This window comes from Leptodactylus fuscus, chromosome 1 (assembly GCF_031893055.1).
Source record: "Leptodactylus fuscus isolate aLepFus1 chromosome 1, aLepFus1.hap2, whole genome shotgun sequence".
In the NCBI taxonomy this organism is placed as follows: Eukaryota; Metazoa; Chordata; class Amphibia; order Anura; family Leptodactylidae; genus Leptodactylus; species Leptodactylus fuscus.
The window spans coordinates 193,844,819-193,870,199 of NC_134265.1; the positions used below are offsets into that span (position 1 = coordinate 193,844,819).

Below are 25,381 nucleotides of genomic sequence, written 5' to 3' on the forward strand. Positions count from 1 at the left end.
ATGAGGACCAGCCAGGTGATCAAGTATTCTCTATTTGTTTCCTGCTATATTTTTTGGGTGAGTAAATAGATTTAATATTGGAATATTAAACATTTGCTTACATTTGCTTTGAACCTGGATAGAAAAGGGCATATGCCTGAGATTGGCCAAGGAACTAAAAGAGACAGATATAGAAAAGCTAAATTTGCCATGTATAGTGCACTATAATACTGTAATACCACTGCTATTGTGACGGTACTGTTGGCTATGCTAGATAATGAATCCAGCTTTGTTATATTAGCATATCAGTTAGATATGTATCCCCATTACCCACAGACAATATCAAAGGACTTGTACACATGGTTGTATTACGGCTGCCTGTACAGAGCTGTAATAGAGCTTCTACATGGAAGTATTCTTTCTCCTGTAGAAGCAATGCTATTAGAGGTGAAAATCACTGTACACACAAGTCCACCATACTAAAGGAGCCATACAAGTTCTATACACTGCTGCACTGGTTGCGTGCCCAGCTCTGCTGCGTGCATAAGTCCTAAATCACCCCAGCATGCATATTCAGCATGGGTACTGTTAGTAGTTGTACTGTATCTTTGTTATTATTCATGTCCATATCTGCTGAATTGTACATGACTCTGTATGAGTAGGATTTCATTCCTACGAGTACATGGGGATGGTCAAGTGAGATACTATGTGTAGTATTGTATGAAATATCAGGAATACTTACAAAACCAAAATATTTAGGTGTACATGACTCCTGTTTCCTTTTCCTGGCTGCTCCTTATACAAGCCATTGATATGAGACAAGGCCAAGACATCATTATGACTCCTCCATAAACATGCACCCTCGAATCAGCCAATAGATTGATGTTAATAAACTTGGATATAAAAGACTGGGCATACTGAGATCATATATCCCAACTTCCAAACCTATAAGAAACCTCTGTGCGTTATCTGGTTTACATTTGCTGCAAACAACTACCTTATATTCACTGTACTGTATTTATTTTTTTAAATGTAGATAGTGAGCCCCATATAGGGATCACAATGTACATTTTTTTTTCTATCAGTATGTCTTTGTAGAATGGGAGGAAATCCACACAACCACAGGGGGAACATACAAACTCCTTGCAGATGTTGTTCCTGGCAGGATTAAAACCCAGGACTCCAATGCTGCAAGGTTAACCACTGAGCCACCATGTTGCGCCTGCATTTATTATTTATGGAATCTAAGGCTCATTTATGTGTCTTTTAATTTACCATGAGAAAAATAACTTTTCCTTCAGAATAAAAATATTTTTTAATGACTTTGGTTGCTAGTGTACTCCTAGTGTAGTATATTCCTCCATAACATGTAGTGTAAATAAGGTCTAGGTTTCTTTTTCCTTTCTCTTTGTGCTTCTGGTATGTCTCCACGAGGCCTGATGGGCTGCCAAGGTCAATAGAGCAGGGTTACTCATACTACTTTTAGTAAAGCTCTGTTGACCAAATGCCACCATCAAGTGGCATTATACTGTGTTCAGGGGGTGACTAAAGTGGCACTATACTGTGCAGGGGGCACTAAAGAGAATTATACTATGAGAAAGGCATTAAGTAGCATTATATGGTGGGGGCAGAAATGGGACATTATGGGACAACTGATCCAGGGTCTGGGCATCCAGGCCCAGAATATGGATCAACTTGTCTTTGCCAAAAATCTAAAACTCATCACCTGTGATATTTTTTCTGTTCAAGAAAGGCATCCAGACGCTTTTGAAACTTGCACAATAAATTCACCATCACAACGGCCTATAGCAGTGAGTTCCTTACTGCCCTAACAGTAAAGAATCCCTGCCTACAGGAGCCACACGGTGGCTCAGTGGTTAGCGCTGCAGCCTTGCAGCGCTGGAGTCCTGGTGTTCAAGTCCTGCCAAGGGCAAAAAAAAATCATCTGCAAGGAGTTTGTATGTTCTCCCTGTGTTTGCTTGGATTTCCATCCCATATTCCAAAGACATACTGATAGGGAAAATGTACATTGTGAGCTCTATGTGGGGCTTACAATCTACATTAAAAAAAAAAAAATAGAATCCCTGTCTATGATGCTGGTATTAGTTCTTCCCTCTAGGCAGAGAGGATGTCCTCTTGTCACTGGACTAGGAGTGAAAAGATCATTATAAAGTTCTTTGTGCTGTCCATTCATATATTTGTACATTGTTATTAGATTTCCCCGTACCCATAATTTATCCACACTGAACAACCCTAAATTTGTTATTCTGCCTCTGTACTCTAATGCACCTATCCCCTTAATTCTCTTGTTTGCCTTGTTTAGTTATGTTCTTCTTGTATACTGGGGCCCAAAATTGCATACAATTGTCTATGTGTGGCTGTACCAGTATTTTGTATAGAGGCATAACTATGTTCTCATCATAAGCATCCCATAATTTTATTAGTCTCTGGCAGTTGCCTGGCACTGTCTCTAGAGGTAGATTTACTGTCTTTTTTAGCGTCAGTCTTGCCCTGTAATTTAGTATACACATATCATAATATACAAAAGATAAATGCTACATCCAACTCAACTGTAGATCCGATATGGTTGCATCGGACAAAACCCCGACTGCAAGGGGTCAACAATGTTCAAACATTCACAAAAAAAGTATGTCCAGCAACCATTGAATAAAATATAACTTACTTTATCAAAAAATAAAAAGGAAACATCTTACATGCTCCAGGAACAAGACAGAAGAAAAAATATCAACTTACGCGTTTCGGGACATGTTGTTGCGTCCCTTAGTCATAGCGACATAGCGTGCTATGACTAAGGGACGCAACAACATGTCCCGAAACGCGCAAGCTGATATTTTTTCTTCTGTCTTGTTCCTGGAGCATGTAAGATGTTTCCTTTTTATTTTTTGGTAAAGTAAAAGTTATATTTTATTCAATGGTTGCTGGACATACTTTTTTTGTGAATGTTTATACACATATCATACCCAGCTCTGTCCTGGGGAGCCCCTTGGACCCAGTACAGGTGGTGGGTGACAGAAGGATACTGACCGTGGTGACCTCCATGCGGGAGACCAAATCCCACCCCATGTATGGGACCTTGATGGGACTTGGCAGCACTGTAAGTGACCGTCTGCTTCACCCCAAGTGTGAGAAGGAGCGCTATCGCAGGTCCTTCCTTCCAACCGCGACCAGGCTGTATAATCTACATCAGACCAAGCGAAGATCACTCCGCACAGAAAACTAATGATTATGACTATGAAGTCTTCCTTCTCTCTTCTTCAGTTCCTTAGCTGCTATGGACTCCTAGTATATCTTCTCTTCTCAGCATATGTGTGTCTACGTCTGTAATATATTACTGTGTATTATCCTGTACCTGTATTACTATGCTGCTGTAACATGCTGAAATTTCCCCACTGTGGGACTATTAAAGGATTATCTTATCTTATCATACATTTTATTTCTTTAACAAAAATTCATTGCAGATACCCGAGGTCTTCCTTCAGGTCTGCACTGCTGCCGGCGGCCGGGGATTCCCCTTCAGGTCCGGCAGCTGGGGATCTCCCTCAGCGCTTCAGGGCCGCATTTGAGAGAACGGTCGCGCCCGCTCCCTCCTCTCTCCAGGGGCATGACGGTGCCTGCCGCTTCCCAGCAGCGGAGGGCATCTCCACTGTAACTCCAGTGCTCAGGAACTCCGGCATTACCACTGTAAGAGTTACAGTGGAGGTGCCAATTGCAATGGCAACCGCTCTGGAGCAGAGCGGCGCCATTATAGCTACAGACCACTACAGACTACAGCTACCGTAATTACAGACCTGGCATACAGACACCAGGGCGGGTGCTGGGCCGCAGCATCGCCATGGCAATCCTGTTCATTTGAAACTACAGAAGTACTTACGGTACTTCTGCTAGAAGGCCCCGTGTCTGTATGCCGGGTCTGTAACTACGATATTACCGTAATGACTCAAATATAAGCAGAGGCGGACTTTTCAGCACAAAAACTGTGCTGAAAAACTTGGCTTATACTTGAGTATATACGGTAGCTTGTTATTGGCTAAGGGCTCGATCACATCTGCGTTCGGGTCTCCGTAGTTCAGGTTTCCGTTTCCTGCCTAAAACAGAGGCAGGAGACGGAAACCTGCAGGAGTCTCTCTCACCCATTCATTTGAATGGGTGAGAGAGATGTCCGGCCATGAGCGGCAGTGAGCGTTTTAGGCTCTCCGCCGCAAAACCGGGTTTTATAATCCGGACACAGAGTCGGACATGCAGTACTCTGTGTCCGGATAAAAAAATCCGGTTTCGCGGCGGAGAGTCTAAAACGCTCACCGCTGCTCACGGCCGGACCCGGTCTGAGCTTTCCGACTTCTGGCATGCAGAAGACAGAAAGCTCAGAACGGACAGGAGAACGCAGGTGTGAACCTAGCGTAAGTGGTATGTCACTAATATGCTGTTTTTCATTAGATGGCAGCAGCAATTTCTCCGCTAAGGGAGCGTTCACACTACCGTTATTGTCCGACAGGTAGTGTCCGCTGCTAGTGTCCGTTCAAAATCTCGCACGGACATTAGCAGCGGACACTAGCTGTGTCCGTGACACTTTTCATTCATTTAAATGGCGATTGGGTGCGTTCTTTTGCACTCCGTGCCTGTCCTTAATAGAGATGAGCGAACTCTGTTCGGATCAGCCGATCCGAACAGCACGCTCCCATAGAAATGAATGGAAGCCAGCCGGCCGCCGGCAAAGTCAGCGTCGCAGGTGCTTCCATTCATTTCTATGGGAGCGTGCTGTTCGGATCGGCTGATCCGAACAGTGTTCGCTCATCTCTAGTCCTTAACTGTCCGTTTGTAAAGATGTCCGACTTTTCAAGCGGACAGAAAAAAACCTACATGTCGGGTTTTGCTGTCCGCTTGAAAAGTCGGACATCTTTACAAATGGACACTTAAGGACAGGCACGGAGTGCAAAAGAACGCACCCAATCGCCATTTAAATGAATGAAAAGTGTCACGGACACAGCTAGTGTCCGCTCCTAATGTCCGTACGAGAATTTGAACTGACATTAGCAGCGGACACTACCTGTCGGACAATGACAGTAGTGTGAACGCCCCCTAAGTGTGGCGCCACTCTAACATGAGTGTAACTTTTTTCCAGGTTGCCAGTGGACTACTGATTGCAGTTGGACTTTATGCTAAACTCTGTAAAGAGACAGGTGAGTGTCTTTGGTTTATGGTTGTACATGTGTTTGATGATGTGACTACTAGGAAAATGGGTCCACTAATATGAGCTAAAGTGCAAACTTAGCAAAGTTTCATTACGGCAAATCACCATCAAGATCTTGAGATCTTGACTAGACTGTTATTCCTATTGGTAATTCAGAGTTTTCTGATGTCATTTTTCATCCTTATTGTTTGACTCTATTAGTGGAGGAGGAGTGTGTTGTCTTGTGTTGTAGAAGATGTTCATAAAATTGATCATGACTGAAACTTTAATGCAATTGACTAATAATGATTATTTTTCAGGTGTTGTGGATTCCCTTACAACAGACCCTGCTATCTTATTAATTGTGGTGGGAATGCTTATGTTTATTATAACTTTCTTTGGATGCATGGGAGCCCTGAGAGATGTGCACTTACTGCTTAAAATCGTAAGTAGATGTTATAAACCGACATACCTTATATCATAACCAATGTCATATTATGTGGTTCATATTCTGCCATCCTGTATGCTCATATATATGATTTCTATTCAAAATACTGAAATTAACAAATAAAGCCCCACACCATGAAATTGTCGAAATTGAATAAAACTTTTCATGTGTGACATTAATAATAATATATGTAAGTGATTACAATAAAAGAGTGAATGGATGAGTTTATTCATCTATTTCCCTTACTTATATGGCACCAACACATGTTACTGTTAGGTCTGTAGCTTCTGTACAGTTGTCGTTTGCTGAAGCTGGAACATAAGCTGGTCCCATAAATGCTCAATTGGCGATAAATCTGGCGACTTGGCAGGCCAAGGAGGTGTTGCAGTCTGTTGGAGGCATTCTTTTTTTTTTTTTAATGTAGATTGTGAGCCCCACATAGAGCTCACAATATACATTTTTCCCTATCAGTATGTCTTTTTTGGAATATGGGATGGAAATCCATGCGGGGAGAACATACGAACTCCTTGCAGATGGTTTTTTGCCCTTGGTGGGATTTGAACACCAGGACTCCAAAGCTGCAATACTAACCACTGAGCCACCGTGTGGCCCCTTGTTGGAGGCATTCTTGAGAAACACTTGTTGCATGTTAGCAAGCATTATCCTGCCAAAAATATGCCAGTTGGACTCCCTGCCATGAGAGGCAACAAATGTATGTCCTGCATATATCACTGAGCTTTTAGTGTCCCTCTAGGGGTGACCAACTGTTGTAATATTATGTTACAATGACCTAAATAAATCAGTGGGAGTTCATTTATCTTAAAGTATCAATTGAGTGTGTAATAGGTCTCAAGGACATATAGAAAAAGTAATAAAACTTAACTTTTGTTAACAACTAATATAAAATATTCATTGAGGTTAGGTGAAATTAAAAAGGGACATCTGAATGTGTATTGATTTGATTAATAGACAGATTTCATGACTACCACCTCAACAGATATATATGAGGGGAGACTAAGAAGAAATCCCTATATGTTCAATGTATATGCTGCAATGTGCAACCACTAGGGAATCTTTAGTATGAACGCACATAGATAAATGTTTTAGTTTATTAGTGTGAATACATCATAGCAATAATGTCCATGCAACAAACAAAATCCATGTTACACCAAACACACATACTATCATAAGCTGTAACCTATGGCTAGTCAGAGATGCATGCGTAGTCTTAAGGGGATGACACCTTCACTTATGCATATTAAACAAAATCTGACTTTCAGGTACATATAGGCTCAAGGATCAGATAGCAAGCTAGTGAATGAGACAGGGAGATGTTCACCCAGCAAAGGGTGCACACTAAAAAGAGCCTTCTCCTTTCGCAGAGTTCCCTTACATTGCAAATGAATAGCTAAATAATGAGATATGTTCTAAATACTATGCTCAGTACAGAAAGGCATGTGTCTCCTAGCTAAAAACAATAGAACCCGATCAGTGGCGTAACTAGGAATGGCGGGGCCCCGTGGCGAACTTTTGACATGGGGCCCCCCCCGACCGACACCGACGCCGAAGACCTCGACCGACCCCCTCCTACGCATTCCTGCGCACTCTATTATGCCCCATAGTGGTCCCAGCACACAGTATTATACCCCATAGTGGCCCCTGCACACACTATTATGTCACTCAGTGGCTCCTGCACACAGTATTATGTACCTTAGTGGCCCCTGCACACAGTATTATGTCCCACTGTGGACACCCATAAAGAATTATTATACTCTGGGGTCTTTTCAGACCCCAGAGTATAATATTCGGAGACCCAGAGGGATAAAAACATTAAAAAAACTCTGTTACTCACCTATCTCCTGTCTCCTACACTGTCGGCCTCCGAAGTAGTCCATCTTCAATGACATGTCGTGATGCGCTTTGTTGTTGCTGAGCCTCCCCATTATACTCGGGGGTCTGAAAAGACCCTGGAGTATAATGATAGCAGCGGTATTGGCTGTCACCAGGCCCCTAATGTCCCGGGCCCTGTGGCAGCTGCGTCTGCGGCTACGGCGGTAGTTACGCCACTGAGCCCAATGCATTTCCCCAGGCTCAATACAATTGGTTCTCAGGGAAATAGAGCATAACCTTTAGCTTGAGAGTGACTCCTCATCTTCTGTAGCTGAACTCTTGGAAAGTGAAAGGGAACAGCTGTTTCATGACAGGGGCCTGCCTCGATCTAGGGGTCACAAGGGTAGGGGCAAATAACCAAGACTGGAAAAGGCCCCCATCTTTCCTCATTATGCAGCAACACAAATCCTGTTTTTTTATCCCAGGGACCAGTACATAGTACAAATAAGCACACCCTGAGGAGTCAAGGCCGGGAGAGAAACACATAAGTAAGATTTGGATCATAAACTTATGCAACAAACAGTTAACAATTACAGAGTAGAGTGCTCTATTCATGGGATTATTCTTTGTCCGTACGGTACCAACGGCATAAACATTTTTTGGTACAAAAAAAAAGGGGTGTGCGGAGCAGAACATTGAATTGAGTGATTGGGGTGCTGTACAAACTCTGATGGAAGACAATGAATTGGGTCATCTGAGGGCTCCTGACACCAATCTGAAAGTAAAAAGTACAAGTATGTCATCCCCAGGTGACAATTTATACACTGATTTTTTTTTTTGTCAATGGTGCAATCGGACCTTGAATGACTGAATTCAAGTGCCTTATGTGAGTGTAAGAATAGTCTGAATTTTCAGGAACTTCAGGCCCTCAGATCCTTTGAACACGATATGACAATCACAATAAAGCCCTCACACAAGGGCAGCAATATTATGGTGATGAATTTTCCTAAATATAAAGATCTATGTATGTCAATACTTTCCAATAGAATGTTCTGTTGTACTGTTGACACAAATCCCACCACTTCATGTCATGAAAATTTCCAATCTCTATTACAATTAGCATTAGAGGAGGCCCTTAAAGGGGTTCTCCCATCTCAGCCTTTCAGCGAAGATGTATGCAGTGTCTGCTTCTCACTTCCTGTATTTTTCTCCCTCCCCCCCTCCTGCTGAACGGGACAAACAACACTTCTGCAGGTCAGATAATCTGCAGATTCTTGTACAGAATGGACTCCATGTTATCTGTGTGTTTACTTTGAGAGATAACAGACTCGGCTTTATCAGCAAAGTGCAATTTTCTGAACGGATTGTCCTGCCAACACTGAGTAAGTGACATCACTTGTCCTATCTCCCAGGTCTGTGGTTATAGCAACACAGTGTAAACAATGGGAGGAATAAATTCACATTGCAGGCAAACAAAGCAGAATTTCTAAAGCAATATATTTAGAAAAAGGCTTAAATCTATATAAACTACCACTATAGATAGGATCCTTGAGATGGGACAACCTCTTTAAAGATAAAAAATGTGTTTTCTTCTTCTCAGATTTCCCGCGATGGCTACCTTTTATTCACTTTCAAATGTCCAAAAGGGTGTGTTTCCTTTGAAGGGGAGACCCATAATATAAGGGGTCGGTAGCTTCACCTAGAACCTAGAGATATACACCGATCAAATATTTTGACCATTCGTGGAGTCCCTTTCCTCTTACACAACACAAGGGAGACATCTGACTTGTTATCAAAATTGTATGGCATTGACATTGATGAAGATATACTACGGGAACAAAAAAAAATTACAGTAGTTGTGGGGTTTTATGTGCCAGTTAAGAAGTGAAATATTAGGAACAGGGGAGCAATTCTATCCAATTGGACGTATTAAAAAATTAATCTTTATTAGTTTCTCATTAAATGATTTTGCAAAAAACAAAAAAGGCCACACCAGGGTGATAACCCTAAAAACGCCTGACTAAATAGGGTGTCCTGTGTGTGCAATTAGTTATGCATCTGCACACCCCATACAAGACCGAAAAAAAATCCCTATAGTCAGGATAAATAAAGGACCAGTAATATATATATAAATCTGGTCCTAAAAGTTTTCAGCCATTACAGAGTGCACAATATTTAAAGCCTGCTGATTGTCCAAATATTGTCAAAATCAACCAGTATTATAGTAATGTGCATTTAGGCTGACACTTACTGATTGCCCAAATATTACGGCAAACCAGTAAAACTATAATATTACCATAATAGTTGTTTGTAACTCACTTAAACACATAACAAATAGATAGGGAATAGGAGGGAGCCACTTCACTCAGCAGAAAATGACCAGATGTGGCCAAAACTGCTATTGCCAGTAGCTTCCGATATGTTCTAAATCCCTATACAGATATTGGCTAATACTATAGATAAAATTGACTGCCTACATAAGCCTGACGCGTTTCTAACGCTAGCACTCTACGGTCTAGCGATTTCATCAGAGGCATATAGAAGAAGAGCGGTTTAAACACCTTGGTTTCTCATTTTAGCAGTAAGTAGTAATTAATTCCATCCTCCCGCAGCCCAGTCGACACTGATGTATGGCCATACGGGGCCGTGAAAAGCGCAGCTATTTAAAGCGAAAATACCGCTATTTAAAGCGAGGGCGGGGTGGATCACGCACCATACAGGTAGGAGTCTAAAAGATAGACTCTATAAAGCCACTTCGAGAAGCAGAAAGCTATCGGTATTTGGTTAGATCATAGACCGATGGGGAATTCCCTGCATGGCGGTTGTTTGGCCTGCAGTCCACATTTGAAAAAAAAACAAAAACTTGCCAAATGCTTGGTTATAGGAGAAACCTTTGAGATAAGGGATTTTATAAATTGTAGGAGTCAGGGTTTGGTATACTTTGCACAGTGTACATATTCATTGAACTATATAGGCAAGATAAGACATGAATTCAGGAAACACATGAGGGAATGCTTTAATGGTATCGCCAACAAATGTGACACTCCCCTGGCAACGTAAGCTCTCCTGCATCATGATAGAAGACATGAATATTTTAAATTCACAGGCCTACAACTTATCCTGTCTCCTAAGAAGGATTAAAATTGTGATATTGTAACATCTCTGCCTGTTCGAGTCTCTGCGCCACCCTCTGCTCGCGTGCTGCGGTGCAGGAGGCGTGTGCAGTTTGGTTCATGGCTTAAAGTTTTTGGTCACACTGTGTGAACACGGCTCTAGTGCTATGATTGTATTTGCACCACACCCGTCTTCTGCCCTTGTTTGTCTCTGCTCCTCTAATAGTTAATCTGGCCTTGCCCTGTGATTGACAGCCTGCCTTCCTGTCAACTCCATGGGCGGGTTCTTCCTCCCTATTTAACCTTGGCTCTCATTCACACCTATGCTTGCTATTTCCTTGAGTATACTCGCTCCGTACTGTCACTATTTTGCTTGCTTTCTTATCCTTGACCTTTGGCTTTCCTCTCTGACTATTCTCTGGACTCCGATTTGTACTGCATCGCTCGACTGTTACTGACCCTTGGCTAACTGACCTCTCTTTTTTGTTGTCCGTCTTGTCTGTGTTTTGTGTCTCACCTATACAGGAAGGGGCTGTCTTCGTGGTTGCCGCCTATTACGTAGGATAGGGCCTGGCAATAGGAAGGGAAAGTTGGTGGCTTCAGCTTAGGCCTCACTGTCTCTTGTGTCCCGTCCCATGGTTGAAACCGTTACTGGGGAATTGCTGTTCTAGCAACTCCCTTACAGATATGTTCATATTACAAAAAGAATGCAGGTGAATACACAAAATTAAATCTTTACATCCAGGGGAATTAATGAAAATCTTCCCTTATAGATCCCTTAATCTATATTACATGAGGTCCATTTCTCCTATTAACAAACATTTGTGTCCAGCTCAGGCAGAGCTTTGTATTGACAGAATTGAGCTGATACAGTTGAAGTTTATGTGTGTGCTTGTGGCAGCCCCAGAGTGGGTCCCTCACGCAAACCACCTCCCCAACCCCTGACAGTAACTGTATCTCTAAAATCTACCTTAGTTTATTTTTTATATTTTACTTTTATGTTACAACTATGATGTCAAGACAATTATTCTAACAGTCAATACAATTATGACAAATCCTAAGGGTAAGTTCACACTACCGTTAATGGCGGGTTCACAGCTGTGCCCGATCTCCGCTTTGTGGGTTTCCGTCTTCTGCCGACAGTGTCTGCCCGTGAGCGCCCATGAGCGTTTTGTGGTCTCTGCGGCAAAACTGTTTTTTTTTTTAACCGGACACAAAATCCTGCATGTCCGACTTTGTGTTCGGTTAAAAAAAACAAAAAAAAAAACGGTTTCACTGCGGAGATCACAAAGCGCTCACAGGCGGACACTTTGCAGACCCATTCAAAAGAATCTCGTGCATGCAGGATTTTTCTTCCATCAGAAAAGTGAAAAACATGATGGAAGAAAAATTTTGTGATGTTTTAACATGGGGTGACAGCAGACAGGCACCAGAGGGAGGTGGCTCTGTCTGCAGCATGTCTTTTAATGGCTGTTGCTCTTATCCTATGACAGTTGAGATTAATGCACATTAAATAACAGTAGTGTGAACCCACCATAAATATGTATAGATTTTTTTTAAAAAAAAAAAATTTCTACTACAAATGCACTACTCTGATCTCAGCCATTGCGGCAAGATAGAGAGGGCAAACTTAATGTATAGAAGGATGGAGGAAGAGGTAACAAATTGAACCTTTTCCCGAGGTGAAGTAAAACCGAGCTACATCACTGTCCTAACATATATTTTCTATGTCAGTAGAGGAATTTTTCCGCATAAGCAGGCAATAGCATTTCACTAAGATTTGTTTTCACGTGCTGGGTCCAACCACCGGGACTCCTTAACCATTGATAGAATGGAAAGGCTGTCAAGCACCACAGCTCCTTCTGGATTTTCCCAAACATAGGACCTCCAGCCCATCAGGCACTGTGCAGAAACCCAGGTTATAGTTTTGCAGTGAGATATACTTCTCTGCACTGTGCTTGGTGGGAGTGAGAAAACACCAAAGGGGATTTGTCCTTATACCATCTCTTTTTAAAGTAAAAAATAATGTGAAACTATCCTCATATTGCTAATGCTTTTGGATCCCTAACCAACCAGGTATATAACTATTCCGGTAAAAAAATAAGGTCAGGGAACAAAGGTAGCGATTACTAAGCAACATCCAAGGATGTTAGTGCATACTAACTTAAAATTTCCACCAAAACATAAAGACGGTCATACATTTGTAATTCCAAAATAGTAGTCAAAGTTTAGTAGTTTGTTTACACAGCCATATTGGTTGTCATTCCAATATGACTCTAGATACTGATATTAAATAATAATTAATGAAATATATAGCTATCACTTTGTCTTTTGCTCTAACATCTGATGTACTAATATGTTTTGGGTGGAAGGGGTTTTTAACCATTCATGGGCTTCTTGTAGAAGTGCATACATTTTATCTAAGATGAACTTTGAACTGCTTCCTTCAGTTATATACACTCACCGGCCACTTTATTAGGTACACCATGCTAGTAACGGGTTGGACCCCCTTTTGCCTTCAGAACTGCCTCAATTCTTCATGGCATAGATTCAACAAGGTGCTGGAAGCATTCCTCAGAGATTTTGGTCCATATTGACATGATGGCATCACACAGTTGCCGCAGATTTGTCGGCTGCACATCCATGATGCGAATCTCCCGTTCCACCACATCCCAAAGATGCTCTATTGGATTGAGATCTGGTGACTGTGGAGGCCATTGGAGTACAGTGAACTCATTGTCATGTTCAAGAAACCAGTCTGAGATGATTCCAGCTTTATGACATGGCGCATTATCCTGCTGAAAGTAGCCATCAGATGTTGGGTACATTGTGGTCATAAAGGGATGGACATGGTCAGCAACAATACTCAGGTAGGCTTTGGCGTTGCAACGATGCTCAATTGGTACCAAGGTGCCCAAAGAGTGCCAAGAAGATATTCCCCACACCATGACACCACCACCACCAGCCTGAACCGTTGATACAAGGCAGGATGGATCCATGCTTTCATGTTGTTGACGCCAAATTCTGACCCTACCATCCGAATGTCGCAGCAGAAATCGAGACTCATCAGACCAGGCAACGTTTTTCCAATCTTCAATTGTCCAATTTCGAATTCAAATTGTAGCCTCAGTTTCCTGTTCTTAGCTGAAAGGAGTGGCACCCGGTGTGGTCTTCTGTTGCTGTAGCCCATCTGCCTCAAAGTTCGACGTACTGTGCGTTCAGAGATGCTCTTCTGGCTACCTTGGTTGTAACGGGTGGCTATTTGAGTCACTGTTGCCTTTCTATCAGCTCGAACCAGTCTGGCCATTCTCCTCTGACCTCTGGCATCAACAACGCATTTCCGCCCACAGAACTGCCGCTCACTGGATGTTTTTTTTCTTCTTCGGACCATTCTCTGTAAACCCTAGAGATGGTTGTGCGTGAAAATCCCAGTAGATCAGCAGTTTCTGAAATACTCAGACCAGCCCTTCTGGCACCAACAACCATGCCACGTTCAAAGGCACTCAAATCACCTTTCTTCCCCATACTGATGCTCGGTTTGAACTGCAGGAGATTGTCTTGACCATGTCTACATGCCTAAATGCACTGAGTTGCCGCCATGTGATTGGCTGATTAGAAATTAAGTGTTAACGAGCAGTTGGACAGGTGTACCTAATAAAGTGGCCGGTGAGTGTATATATGCTCTCATTCTAGTTGGCATATACGTGGACATTTTTATGTCTTTGACATTACATTGATCAATCTTTTCCTTTTGCAGTTTGCTGGAATGCTCATTGTTGTCTTAATTCTTCAGCTTGTGGCAGCAATTCTAGGCTTTATGTTCTCAGGAATGGTACGTTCAATTGACTTCTTTTATTAACATGTTTTTTTTTTTTTTAATCTAATACCCTGCTGAACACAGTATATGTAAGAAGATTTTCAATACTTTTTATTTACAGGTACTGGAAAAAGCCTCTTCTGTAATGGCAAGATCAATTATTTATTACAGAGAAGATCTAGATTTGCAAAACTTCATTGATTATGTTCAGAAAAAGGTAACATTGGTGTAAATATTTAAAAAGCTACATCCCTTAGATTCCTCTAACCCCTCCCCCCTCCCAGTTTTTCTGTTTGCCTGGAAAAGCCCTTTAAGTTTTATCCTACAAAACCTATCCCACACCTATTTACTGTTATGTACTGTATGAAATCTTTGTGTCTTGCAAAATGTGCTTCCATTGCTTATAGTTTCTGCATTCAGTACTAGGGATCCTTATAGTAGACACATTAAATTCTTTCGATAAGGTGTAGGCAACCTTCAGCACTCCAGCTGTTGTAAAACTACAACTCCCAGCATGCATACTTGCTTTGCTGTTCTTGGACCTCCCATGGAAGTGAATGAAGCATGCTGGGAGTTGTAGTTTCACAGAAGCTGGAGTGTCGAAGGTTGCTGATCCCTAGAATATGAATACAGGAGCTAGGTAGGAAAAGAGAATCTCCTGTAAGGGCGGGTTCACATCTGCGCCCAGTCTCCGCTTTGAGGGTTTCCATCTTCTGCCCGAGAAACTGGACAGGAAACGGAAACCTGGCAGTCAGTGTCTGCCCGTCAGCGTCTTATTGTCTCCGCGGCGAAACCGTTTTTTTTTTTTTTTCTTTTAACCAGACACAAAATCCGAATTTGTGTACAGTTAAAAAAAACTGTTTTGCTCACGAGCGGACACTTTGCAAACCCAGTCAAATGAATGGGTTTGAAAACTGACTGCCAGTTTCTGTCTCCTGTCCAGTTTCTCAGGCAGAAGACAGAAAGCAGAGACCGGGCGCAGGTGTGAACCTGCCCTAAAGGTTTCCACAGGAGGATCTACTACTAATCACAGAAAGATAGAGGTCTTTTACACAGGCCTATAATCTGGACCAACATTTGTAAGAAGGTTCCTGTTTCCGATCATTTTCCTGTTTAAACATGTTTCAGATCAGCCAAATGAGCACTTTTTTGTTGGCTGTCATACCATTTATGTGACCGTAAAAGTTCTTTGATGGCAGCAGATCTCTCTTGTATTAACGGGATGAATTGCCAACAATAATAGAAATGAACAACTGCACAAACAAAGCCATGAAATATTGTTTGCACAGCCTTTTCCCCACAATAGTTGTCTTGTGTTAAAGCTCCTTTTATTGAGAGCTGATCAACTTGCCATACTTTTGATTGGCACTCAAGGAAAATGGTCAACCCATGGAAAATGACCCTAAAAAACTAATTAAAATGAAAGAATTTTGGCTATGTTTTTATCTGTCTGATTGATCTTTATCTTTTCATGGCCTTACCCAAGTTTGAATGCTGTGGAGTGAAAAGCTACAAAGATTGGTCCACAAACATTTACTTCTATTGCACAGACACCAACCCAAGTTTGGAGAGATGTGGAGTGCCATTCTCCTGCTGCATCAAGGAAAAGGGACAGGTACTCTCTAAATGGAATACATACTTACTAGTTCTACATGGATCTACAGGAGAAATTCACTTAATATAAAATTAATGTAGTGGTAGAATACAACCTTTCTAATCTTTATTTCAGTGAGATGCTTTCCAGTCTAAAAATGAATCCTATATTATTCAGTGTAAGATGTCTATGTATAATGCAACTGAATAGGGTTTTATTAAACCCCACTCATTTGTAGTGTATAGATTTCAAGGGTTTCCCAAATGTTGCAATTTCTTCTATATGCAGACCTTACCCTTTCAATGCAGAGGTTCAACTCTTCTGAAAAATACACATGGGAATCCATTTTGAAGCATTAGGTGTGAATTGAAGATCATGTCCACTGCAGAAATGATCAGTCTCTGAATGTTTTCCCTTCTGCTTTAACAAAGACATCTGGGATCTCCCTTATTGATCTTTATTTATCCCATTATATAGTATGTGTGCCAAATACCTGACAATCTTATGTTTCTCACTAGAGATGGGCGAATCGCTTTGTCACGAACTGTATTCGACCCGAATATTCCAAATTGTTTGGTTTTTAACTAAACTGAACAAATGGCATGTATGTATGAGTCACTGACTCACTGTGTGAAGTTCTAGCACCACCTGACAACCTCTCAGCCAATAGACAATGGTAGGTGGACACCTTACAGTTCTGATGTCATATACAATATATAAGATGCTGTAAGTGTAACCGCATGCTAGTTGTAGTAATGGTGGAGATTGTGAGGGGTCTGTGATTCATCTCACTGCATCATACAGAATACTCAGTTCTGGAAAGCATGCAAGCAATAAGATTAATGTTAGAAATCAGAGAAGTGATAGAAATCAATAGATAAGAGCGTTAGCATAGCTGTGCTGCTGTTTGAGCTTGAGACTGCAGCATTCCTGCTCTAATACAGAATTACAGACAGGACGTTTAACTCTTTCATTGCCAATAATCAAATTTTTTTTTCCTGTTTGTTGTGCAATACAGCAGTTTCATCTGCATACACATACTTTTTACTGACAACAAACAATTAGTTTAGTGAAAAATTCTTTGTTAGTTACTTTTTTTGGGAAACTGTTCAATCAATTTTTTTCTTTAAATACATAGCAACTGGTATTCTAACAGCTAAAAGCTGAATCCTCCTGTGAAAATGATCATTGCAATTTTATCATTTTAACTAAGCCTATGCTCAAGTATCCTTTACAAAGGCTATTGTAGGCATACCTTTTATTTGCAGATTGTTGCAACCATTTGCCAAAAAAATCTGGACTATTGCTATGCAAATTAGCTTTCTCAGAGCACAAGGCTGAATCTCCACCGGGTCTTTAATTCACCATTGAGCTGGGAGGGGACTGAGTTATTGCTAAGACCCTAAGTTGCTAAAGAGTATGGTTTTTCATAGAAGACAAGCCAGATACAGCTTTTATGGCCTTCAGTGTAATGTGTAGATTCACATTAGCTTACACAAGATTTGAATAGTGAATGAACCAAAAGGCAATCACAGATTGTTTTCACTATTGTTTCTGGAGAGACCTGTGTCCAATAGTAGCAATGAAGAAACACTTCAGAGGCCGAGCCAGAGATGTCCAGAATTCATGCCCCAAATTGAGGCAGCCAGATAAAGACACTGCAATCAATGGCACTTAACCTTCTATGATTTTTGTCCTTCTGCTGAGCAGGGAGTTAATAACAACCTACTTGCAAACGGCTTTGCAAATCGCAGCATGTCCGCGCTGCTATCTTTTCCGCAAAGTGGGGATGGGATTTGCGTGAAACCCATCCACTTTGCCTGCACTGTACAACACCACGATTTTTCCCGCAGCATCTCTGCTGCGGGCAAATCGCAGCGTTTACGTCCAATGGGGCCCCTGACTTAAGGTTCTTTGTCTGGATTTCATTCTGAAAGTGTATGTTAACCCCCCCCCCCCCACACACACACACAAAAAAAAAAATAAAAAAAAAAATAAATAAATGGACACCTACAATAACAGACACAAATGGACAGTAATGGATGCTTAGGTGTCTATTTTTTTAACAATTTTTTTTAACATGAAAAACACAAAACCATCAGTTAAGGTCCGTTTTTGTCCATTAAGTTTTAGTACTTTTTTGTGTTTATTTGGTTGCTATAATACCGAATGATGACAGAGAAAATACAAAAGCAGGAAGAAGAGCTGACAATTCAGTCTGGAGCCAACTATGGAGAGGAGAGTATTGTTTCTGTGTCCAAGTTCTACTTGTGTTGCTGTTGTCATTTTTGAAAAGGATTCCTCCATCTTTGCTTTTTGACCTAGAGATGATCAGGCTGCGGATGAAGTGGTATATAAACCTATATGGAATCAGTGCTACTATCAAAAAAATAAAACATAGATAAAGAATATCAAATCACAATTTTATTTATAAAAAAGAACAAATAATAATTAAAATCACATTAAAAACATCTACATTAGAGATGAGCGAACACTGTTCGGATCAGCCGATCCGAACAGCACGCACCCATAGAAATGAATGGAAGCACCTGTGACGCTGACTTTGCCGGCGGATGGCCGGCGTCACAGGTGCTTCCATTCATTTCTTTGGGTGCATGCTGTTCGGATCAGCTGATCCGAACAGTGTTCGCTCATCTCTAATCTACATGAAGCAGAGGTCGAGGTATCATCTGAATAACATGCTTCTTTATCACAGCAAAAAGATTGCACATATACTTGCACATAGAGTCATTTGTACATAGATATTTTTCAGCATATGTTCAGTAATTACATAATAGCACTTCAATTAGAAGAGACTATATATAAGTACAGGGACAGAAAGTCATGCAATAATAGCAATCATATATACACATGGAGTATTAGTCAAATAAAGTGCATAGAGTTATATAAAAAATGAATCAATAGTATAGCACAATTGAAATATAAATACCCCAAAAAGGCACCGCTAGCAGATGAAGACCCTCAACCTTCTATTATCCGTTTGTGGCTGTGGACATTGGGGCATATGGCCGCACCAACAACTCCATAATCTTCAAGCACTCTGCAATGGGACGGAGACTATACTCTACAAATTTTGGATTTTCAGCACCAAGACCATTTCCTGAAACTAATGGACCACCTATGCCATTTGTGGTTGTTGGCGATGAGACCTTCCAGATGTGCGGAAACCTTCTGAAACCATACTCCAGTAGTGGACTCAACTACCAGAAAAGAATCTACAACTGCGGTGACCAGATGAGGCTGTACAAGTGTTGTTGGTGATTGTTACCCCGGGACGCTTTCCCTATACTGTGCCGACTGGGGGTGTTTGGGGTGCCTTGATGTTGTCAGTGCAGAGTCAGACACAGACACACTTTACCAGTTGTAAAGTCGAACCAGAGTTGAACTTTTACTGAAAACTCTTACAAAGGTGTGGAGGCGCAAATGCTTAAACAGTTTCTTCTGTACACAATAACAGAATACACCTGGTGACACAGCAAAGTCCTGGGGTGCAGGGTAGACTTGATGAAAAGTGTTCTTGACCCTTTAAACTTTAGTGTTACAGCCCTAAGGTGCGTCTGGGTTCTTATTTAGCTCATAGAAGGATGCCCACCATGATGCTAGCACACAATATTCCTCACTCACATTATGTGGTTCTGATAGTTCAGAGTTTCGGGGTGCAATAATCAGGGTGGTGGAATGTTCTACAGGTCTGGCCTTGGCCCCTGGATCCTGTGATACATGTTATGGAGCACATGTTCCTGATGTATGTGTAATCTAGTTTATACCAAGTATTTGGTGGCTTCGTTTATTCCAAACATTTGTTCACATGCATTGAAATTCTGCCCACATAAGCCAAAATTATGTATATATGCACCAAATATATGGTCACAGGAAACCTTATATCTCAATTTATACCATGATTTGCAGTGGCAGTTCTACTTTATAGCAAGTAATTACCCTGGTACTGCATATAGAATGGTAGGTATAAAATATTTTCATATCTATGTGTCCAACTAGCCATCCACAATGGCTAGTTGTATGTGCCACCATTGATATATGTCTTTTTCTCATTTTATACAGACTGTTATTAATACAATGTGTGGCTATGAGACACAGAACCTCATGAGTTGGCATGCAGAAGACCGAATCTATATTGACGGTTGTTTGGACAAGATTGTCAGCTGGGGTCGAGGGAATCTTTTGTTCCTAGGATACATTGCATTGGGACTAATTTTTCTAGAGGTATAATACATTCCTGGCATATGTTTATGAGGGTATATCTGAGGGTCTATTGTCAAAAAATAAATAAATAAAATAGATACAGTAGGTTAGGTTTAAACTGGCCAAACCTACTGTGTTTGACAGTGTGAGTAGAGTATTGAGTTTTTCCCCATCTACTGTCTTAGAAAGATTGTCCACAAGATAGGACCTCAATTTCTTACACAGATAAAAGGAACCTTTGCTAATCTATGTAATATAAAGAAATTCAATGGCGTTGTGAAATGCTTCAATTCCTCTTTTGCAATACTAGAGGGGAAACACATAATTATATAATAAATCAACAGATAAAACATGCTACAAACAGAAATATTTATATGTGGGTGTATGAAATATGTTATAGATGGGCATATAAAAATGGATGAATTTATAAACATATCAATATATGTATGTACTGGACATATGAATATTGAAAATGCAGTTGCAAAAATGATGATAAATATACTGCTGGACTAGCATACGTCAAAGAGATATGGAATGAGATTGAAACAACTGGGGTTAATAGGCAATAAACAAAAGTTGGACTCTATGTCATATTCAGCCAGTCTAACCAAGCGAGCCACCATATCACAGGACATATAGGACACTATATTCCGTCATTAAATGACTCGCTGCAAGGGCATGAGAGATGATGGGTCAAGTGAAATGCCCCCCACCCTTTTTATGCTCCATGTTATGAGGGGAAACACATAAGTTATCATACACAGGGTCATCAAAGAGACCCACCATATGGCCCTTATCTAACTCTTTTTTTCAGCTTGTCTCAAGTAATGTCCATATTGTCCTGAATTGACTACAGATTACTGGATAAAACATAACAGCCATAAAACTGTGAAGGGTGAAAAAAAAACCAAGTAGAACCGTGGCACAACAAGGTGCCTTCCTGTCTCCTGATGTATTGGCTTCGCTATGGCTCCATCTCATCTCTGACATACTCACTGGCATTCTCTATGGAGTCATCAGCGCCCAACTTGGGACGCTGTCTGGATTTATGGAAACAGCGAAGGGCCAAGTGAGTACAGACAAAGATGGAGCAGAGGTTCCACCAAGAAAGAGCATAGACTACTTTTACATTGGGATCAATTGAATTCATATGTCCGTTGCCTTAGATGCCTATTCAGTGGCTGATGACAAGGTTAGGCAACAAATTAAATTATTAGATAGTGATTTGATCTTCCCAGTGTCATGTGATCCTCACACTGCCGAGGGGGAGGAACAGAATGCAGGGTAGATGTGTTTAGTGATGATGCAGCAGTGTTCAATAATAGATACGTCAGATACGTCACACAACTAGGCCGAAGCCTGTCTGGAGCTTGGAGAGGTGAGTAACACAGTTTTTTTTATGTTCCCTCTCTTCTCCCGGGCCTACGATTATTATACTCGTATAATAAGACCCAAGTATAACAAGAATGTTTGTGTGGCCTGTGGCGTCACCTACCTGCCAGGATCGGTAAGCATACCTCCCAACCGTCCCGATTTCCGCGGGACAGTCACGATTTGGGTGACATGTCCTGCGGTCCCGGTTGGAGGGAGGTATGTCCCGATTTCAACTCAGATCTGCATCCAGAGGACGCAGATCTGAGTTGAACACATATGCGGCTGAAGCAAGGAGCTGACACAGGTCAGCTCCTCGCTTCGCCGCTGCCCGCCTCTCTCCCTGACACATGCGGCTGAAGCTGCTCGCGTGCTCGCTTCGCCGCTGCGTCTCTCTCTCGCTGACACATGCGGCTGAAGCGAGGAGCTGACCTGTGTCAGTTCCTCGCTTCGCTGCTGCCGCCGGCTCCTGGCTTGTAGACGCAATGTACAAGCCAGGAGCCGGCAGCAGCAGCGAAGCGAGGAGCTGACACAGGTCAGCTCCTCGCTTCAGCCGCATGTGTCAGCGAGAGAGAGACGCAGCGGAGAAGCGAGCACGCGAGCAGCTTCAGCCGCATGTGTCAGGGAGAGAGGCGGGCAGCGGCGAAGCGAGGAGCTGACCTGTGTCAGCTCCTTCCTTCAGCCGCATGTGTCAGCGAGAGAGGTGGGCAGAGAGCGGCGAGGGAGCGGAGGAGAAGGTAAGTTTAATGTGGAGGTGGAACGTGAATCTGGGGGCAGATGAAGGAGAGGACGGCATGACACTGGGGGCAGAGATGGAGAGGACATGAATCTGGGGGCAGATGAAGGAGAGGATGGCATGACACTGGGGGCAGAGATGGAGAGGACATGAATCTGGGGGCAGAGATGGGGGACATGAATCTGGGGGCAGAGATGGAGGGACAGGAATCTGGGGCAGAGATGGGGGACATGAATCTGGGGGCAGAGATGGAGGGACAGGAATCTGGGGGCAGAGATGGGGGACATGAATCTGGGGGCAGAGATGGAGAGGACATGAATTTGGGGGCAGAGATGGAGGGACATGAATCTGGGGGCAGAGATGGAGAGGACATGAATTTGGGGGCAGAGATGGAGGGACATGAATCTGGGGGCAGAGATGTGGGACATGAATCTGGGGGCAGAGATGTGGGGACATGAATCTAGGGGCAGAGATGGAGGGACATGAATCTGGGGGCAGAGATGGAGGGGACATGAATCTGGGGGCAGAGATGGAGAGCACATGAATCTGAGGGCAGAGATGGGGACATGAATCTGGGGGCAGAGATGGAGAGGACATGAATCTGGGGGCAGAGATGGAGGGACATGAATCTGGGGGCAGAGATGGAGGGACATGAATCTGGGGGCAGAGATGTGGGACATGAATCTGGGGGCAGAGATGTGGGGACATGAATCTGGGGGCAGAGATGGAGGACATGAATCTGAGGGCAGAGATGGGGGTCATGAATCTGGGGGCAGAGATGGGGGACATGAATCTGGGGGCAGAGATGGAGAGGACATGAATCTGGGGGCAGAGATGGAGGGACATGAATCTGGGGGCAGAGATGGAGGGACATGAATCTGGGGGCAGAGATGTGGGGACATGAATCTGGGGGCAGAGATGGAGTGGACATGAAACTGGGGGCAGAGATGGGGGACATGAATCTGGGGGCAGAGATGGAGAGGACCTGAATCTGGGGGCAGAGATGGAGGGACATGAATCTGAGGGCAGAGATGGGGGACATGAATCTGGGGGCAGAGATGGAGAGGACATGAATCTGGGGGCAGAGATGGAGGGACATGAATCTGGGGGCAGAGATGGAGGGACATGAATCTGGGGGCAGAGATGTGGGACATGAATCTGGGGGCAGAGATGGAGGGACATGAATCTGGGGGCAGAGATGGAGGGACATGAATCTGGGGGCAGAGATGGAAGAGGGACATGAAACTGGGGGCAGATGAAGGGTGTATATGAAACTGGGGGAGAGATAGAGGGGGGACATATAATTTACGGGTGACTGTAGGAGGATTATACTGTGTGCGGGCACATGAAAAATTAACGAGTGGGCGGAGTCAACAAAAAAGTGGGCAGGGCTAAATTTGCCGCGGCGCGCTAATGTCCCTCTTTCGGTTCTTCAAAAGTTGGGAGGTATGGGTAAGTAAATAGGGCCCATTACTGGCTGGAGTAACTCCAGCTGGTAACAGCCTAACAAAAAAAACAAAACTAAAACGTAGCAGTAGCGGCTGTCGCTGGGCCCCCTATTGTCCCGGGCCCTGTGGCAGCCGCTACCCTGGCTACCCTGGTAGTTACGCCACTGGCGCTATGCTATAGGACTGTAAGCATTCCATTTGCCGCTGTATGGTCCTTAGAAGCAATGCTACTAGTTTCTTAATACAGTATCTGGAGCGTGCCACAATTTTTTCTGTTGGATTTTTTTATTAGAAATGTTCCATTTATTGTTAGATGTGTAAGTTTATTCATGATGTGTTTAACACTTTCTTTTCAGATTGTTGTCATCTGTTTGGCTGTAGTCCTGATCTATCAAATAAATTTCATAATGGAGAGGAGGAAAAGCACCACTGTGGTGAGAATGAGGCCGGTAGCAGAGGAAGAAATTGGTCCACAAGTGGAGCAAATGGATATGGAACAGTGTCAGTATAAGATGACATACTGAGACTCTTTAATTTGCGGTTTACACACTGAAGGCGTGAGACTATCTCCCTTTTATTATTATAATAATTATTCATAAGCAATCATTTTATACAAGTTACATCTGTGGGTACCTTTAGTTACTACTAGCATTACCCACGACTTTGTCCACCGCCCCCTCCTCCCTTGGGCGACCCACCTCCAGCTTGGCCCCATCCCCACTCTCCTGCGCGCACCTGGGCTCTTCTTCCCCGCACGCGCTCCCGCCGACACTCTTGCCCATGCGCCCCACCAGCCCCCCTCCATGGCGTGCAACAAACGGCCCCCTCAGGTTCTACACACACAAACCCCCGGTGGGACAATGCAGATGTGCCTGCGGCCTCCACGCTGTCCCCCAAACCCTTCTTCCGCGCTGCCACCTCCCACGTGGTACACTGTGAAACCCCGCCAGGGGGCCCTGGCACGCGGCACTGTAGTCCCCTCGGGTTGCACAAAGCTATCTTGTACGGCCCTCTCCTCCCGTGTGGGCCCCCCAAATCCTTCCCTCGTGTCCCCTCTGCCCCGCGTGCCCGGCCTGGCCCCCAAATCCTCTTTAGCAACGCCACCTCTCGTTGCTCTGTCCCCCCATGCACACCCACCAAACTCCTCCCCCGTGACCCCCCCCCCATGCTCCGTGGTCTCGTGCACCTCTTCGTGCCCCGAAAACCCCTATCTCCCGCACTTACCTCCTGCTTAACCCTATGGCCCCCTAAACGCCGCTCCTGCGCCCCTTGGCTGGGCACTCGGCCCTGTACCCTTCAGTCCCCTGGTGTACTCACACAGTCGCTGCTGCCACTCCACTTGTGGGGTGCCGGAAAGCCAGCCGCGTATCCGCCTCAGTCCTCAGTTGTGAACTAGGAGGCAGCGTGTGAGGGGTGCAGACTGTCCCCAGCCGCCGAACTTGTCGGGCTGGCCGCGCCACGCCGGAACTGTGAGCAGCGGCCATGTTCTCCGGCTCGCACAGTCTCCGGCGGCCACGCCCACTGAAGCCAGCAAACGTATCGCGGAGCGCACATTTGGCCGTCGGGATACCCCCAAACTGGCGCGCACCTATCGGAGCACAGCTGAAAGACCGTGGATGACTTCATCCCAGGT

At 43.4% G+C, this 25,381-nt stretch overlaps 1 protein-coding gene across 1 annotated transcript; it reads left to right on the forward strand.

The window, feature by feature from the left end:
* LOC142194783 (tetraspanin-33-like) lies at positions 1 to 24,290 on the forward strand. The gene is made up of 8 exons (XM_075264139.1): positions 1 to 57; positions 5,120 to 5,177; positions 5,488 to 5,612; positions 14,316 to 14,390; positions 14,497 to 14,592; positions 15,862 to 15,990; positions 20,053 to 20,214; positions 24,105 to 24,290. Exons 1-8 carry the CDS (start codon positions 1 to 3, stop codon positions 24,270 to 24,272), a joined length of 870 nt encoding a protein of 289 aa, XP_075120240.1. The 3' UTR covers positions 24,273 to 24,290.
* The last annotated feature ends 1,091 nt before the right edge of the window (positions 24,291 to 25,381 follow it).

Coding starts and splice junctions, on each gene's coding strand:
- LOC142194783 (XM_075264139.1), top strand. CDS start 1: ATGAGGACCAGCCAGGTGATCAAGTATTCTCTATTTGTTTCCTGCTAT. Junction 5,613..14,315: donor TGCACTTACTGCTTAAAATC/GTAAGTAGATGT, acceptor TTCCTTTTGCAG/TTTGCTGGAATGCTCATTGT. Junction 14,391..14,496: donor GCTTTATGTTCTCAGGAATG/GTACGTTCAATT, acceptor TTTTATTTACAG/GTACTGGAAAAAGCCTCTTC.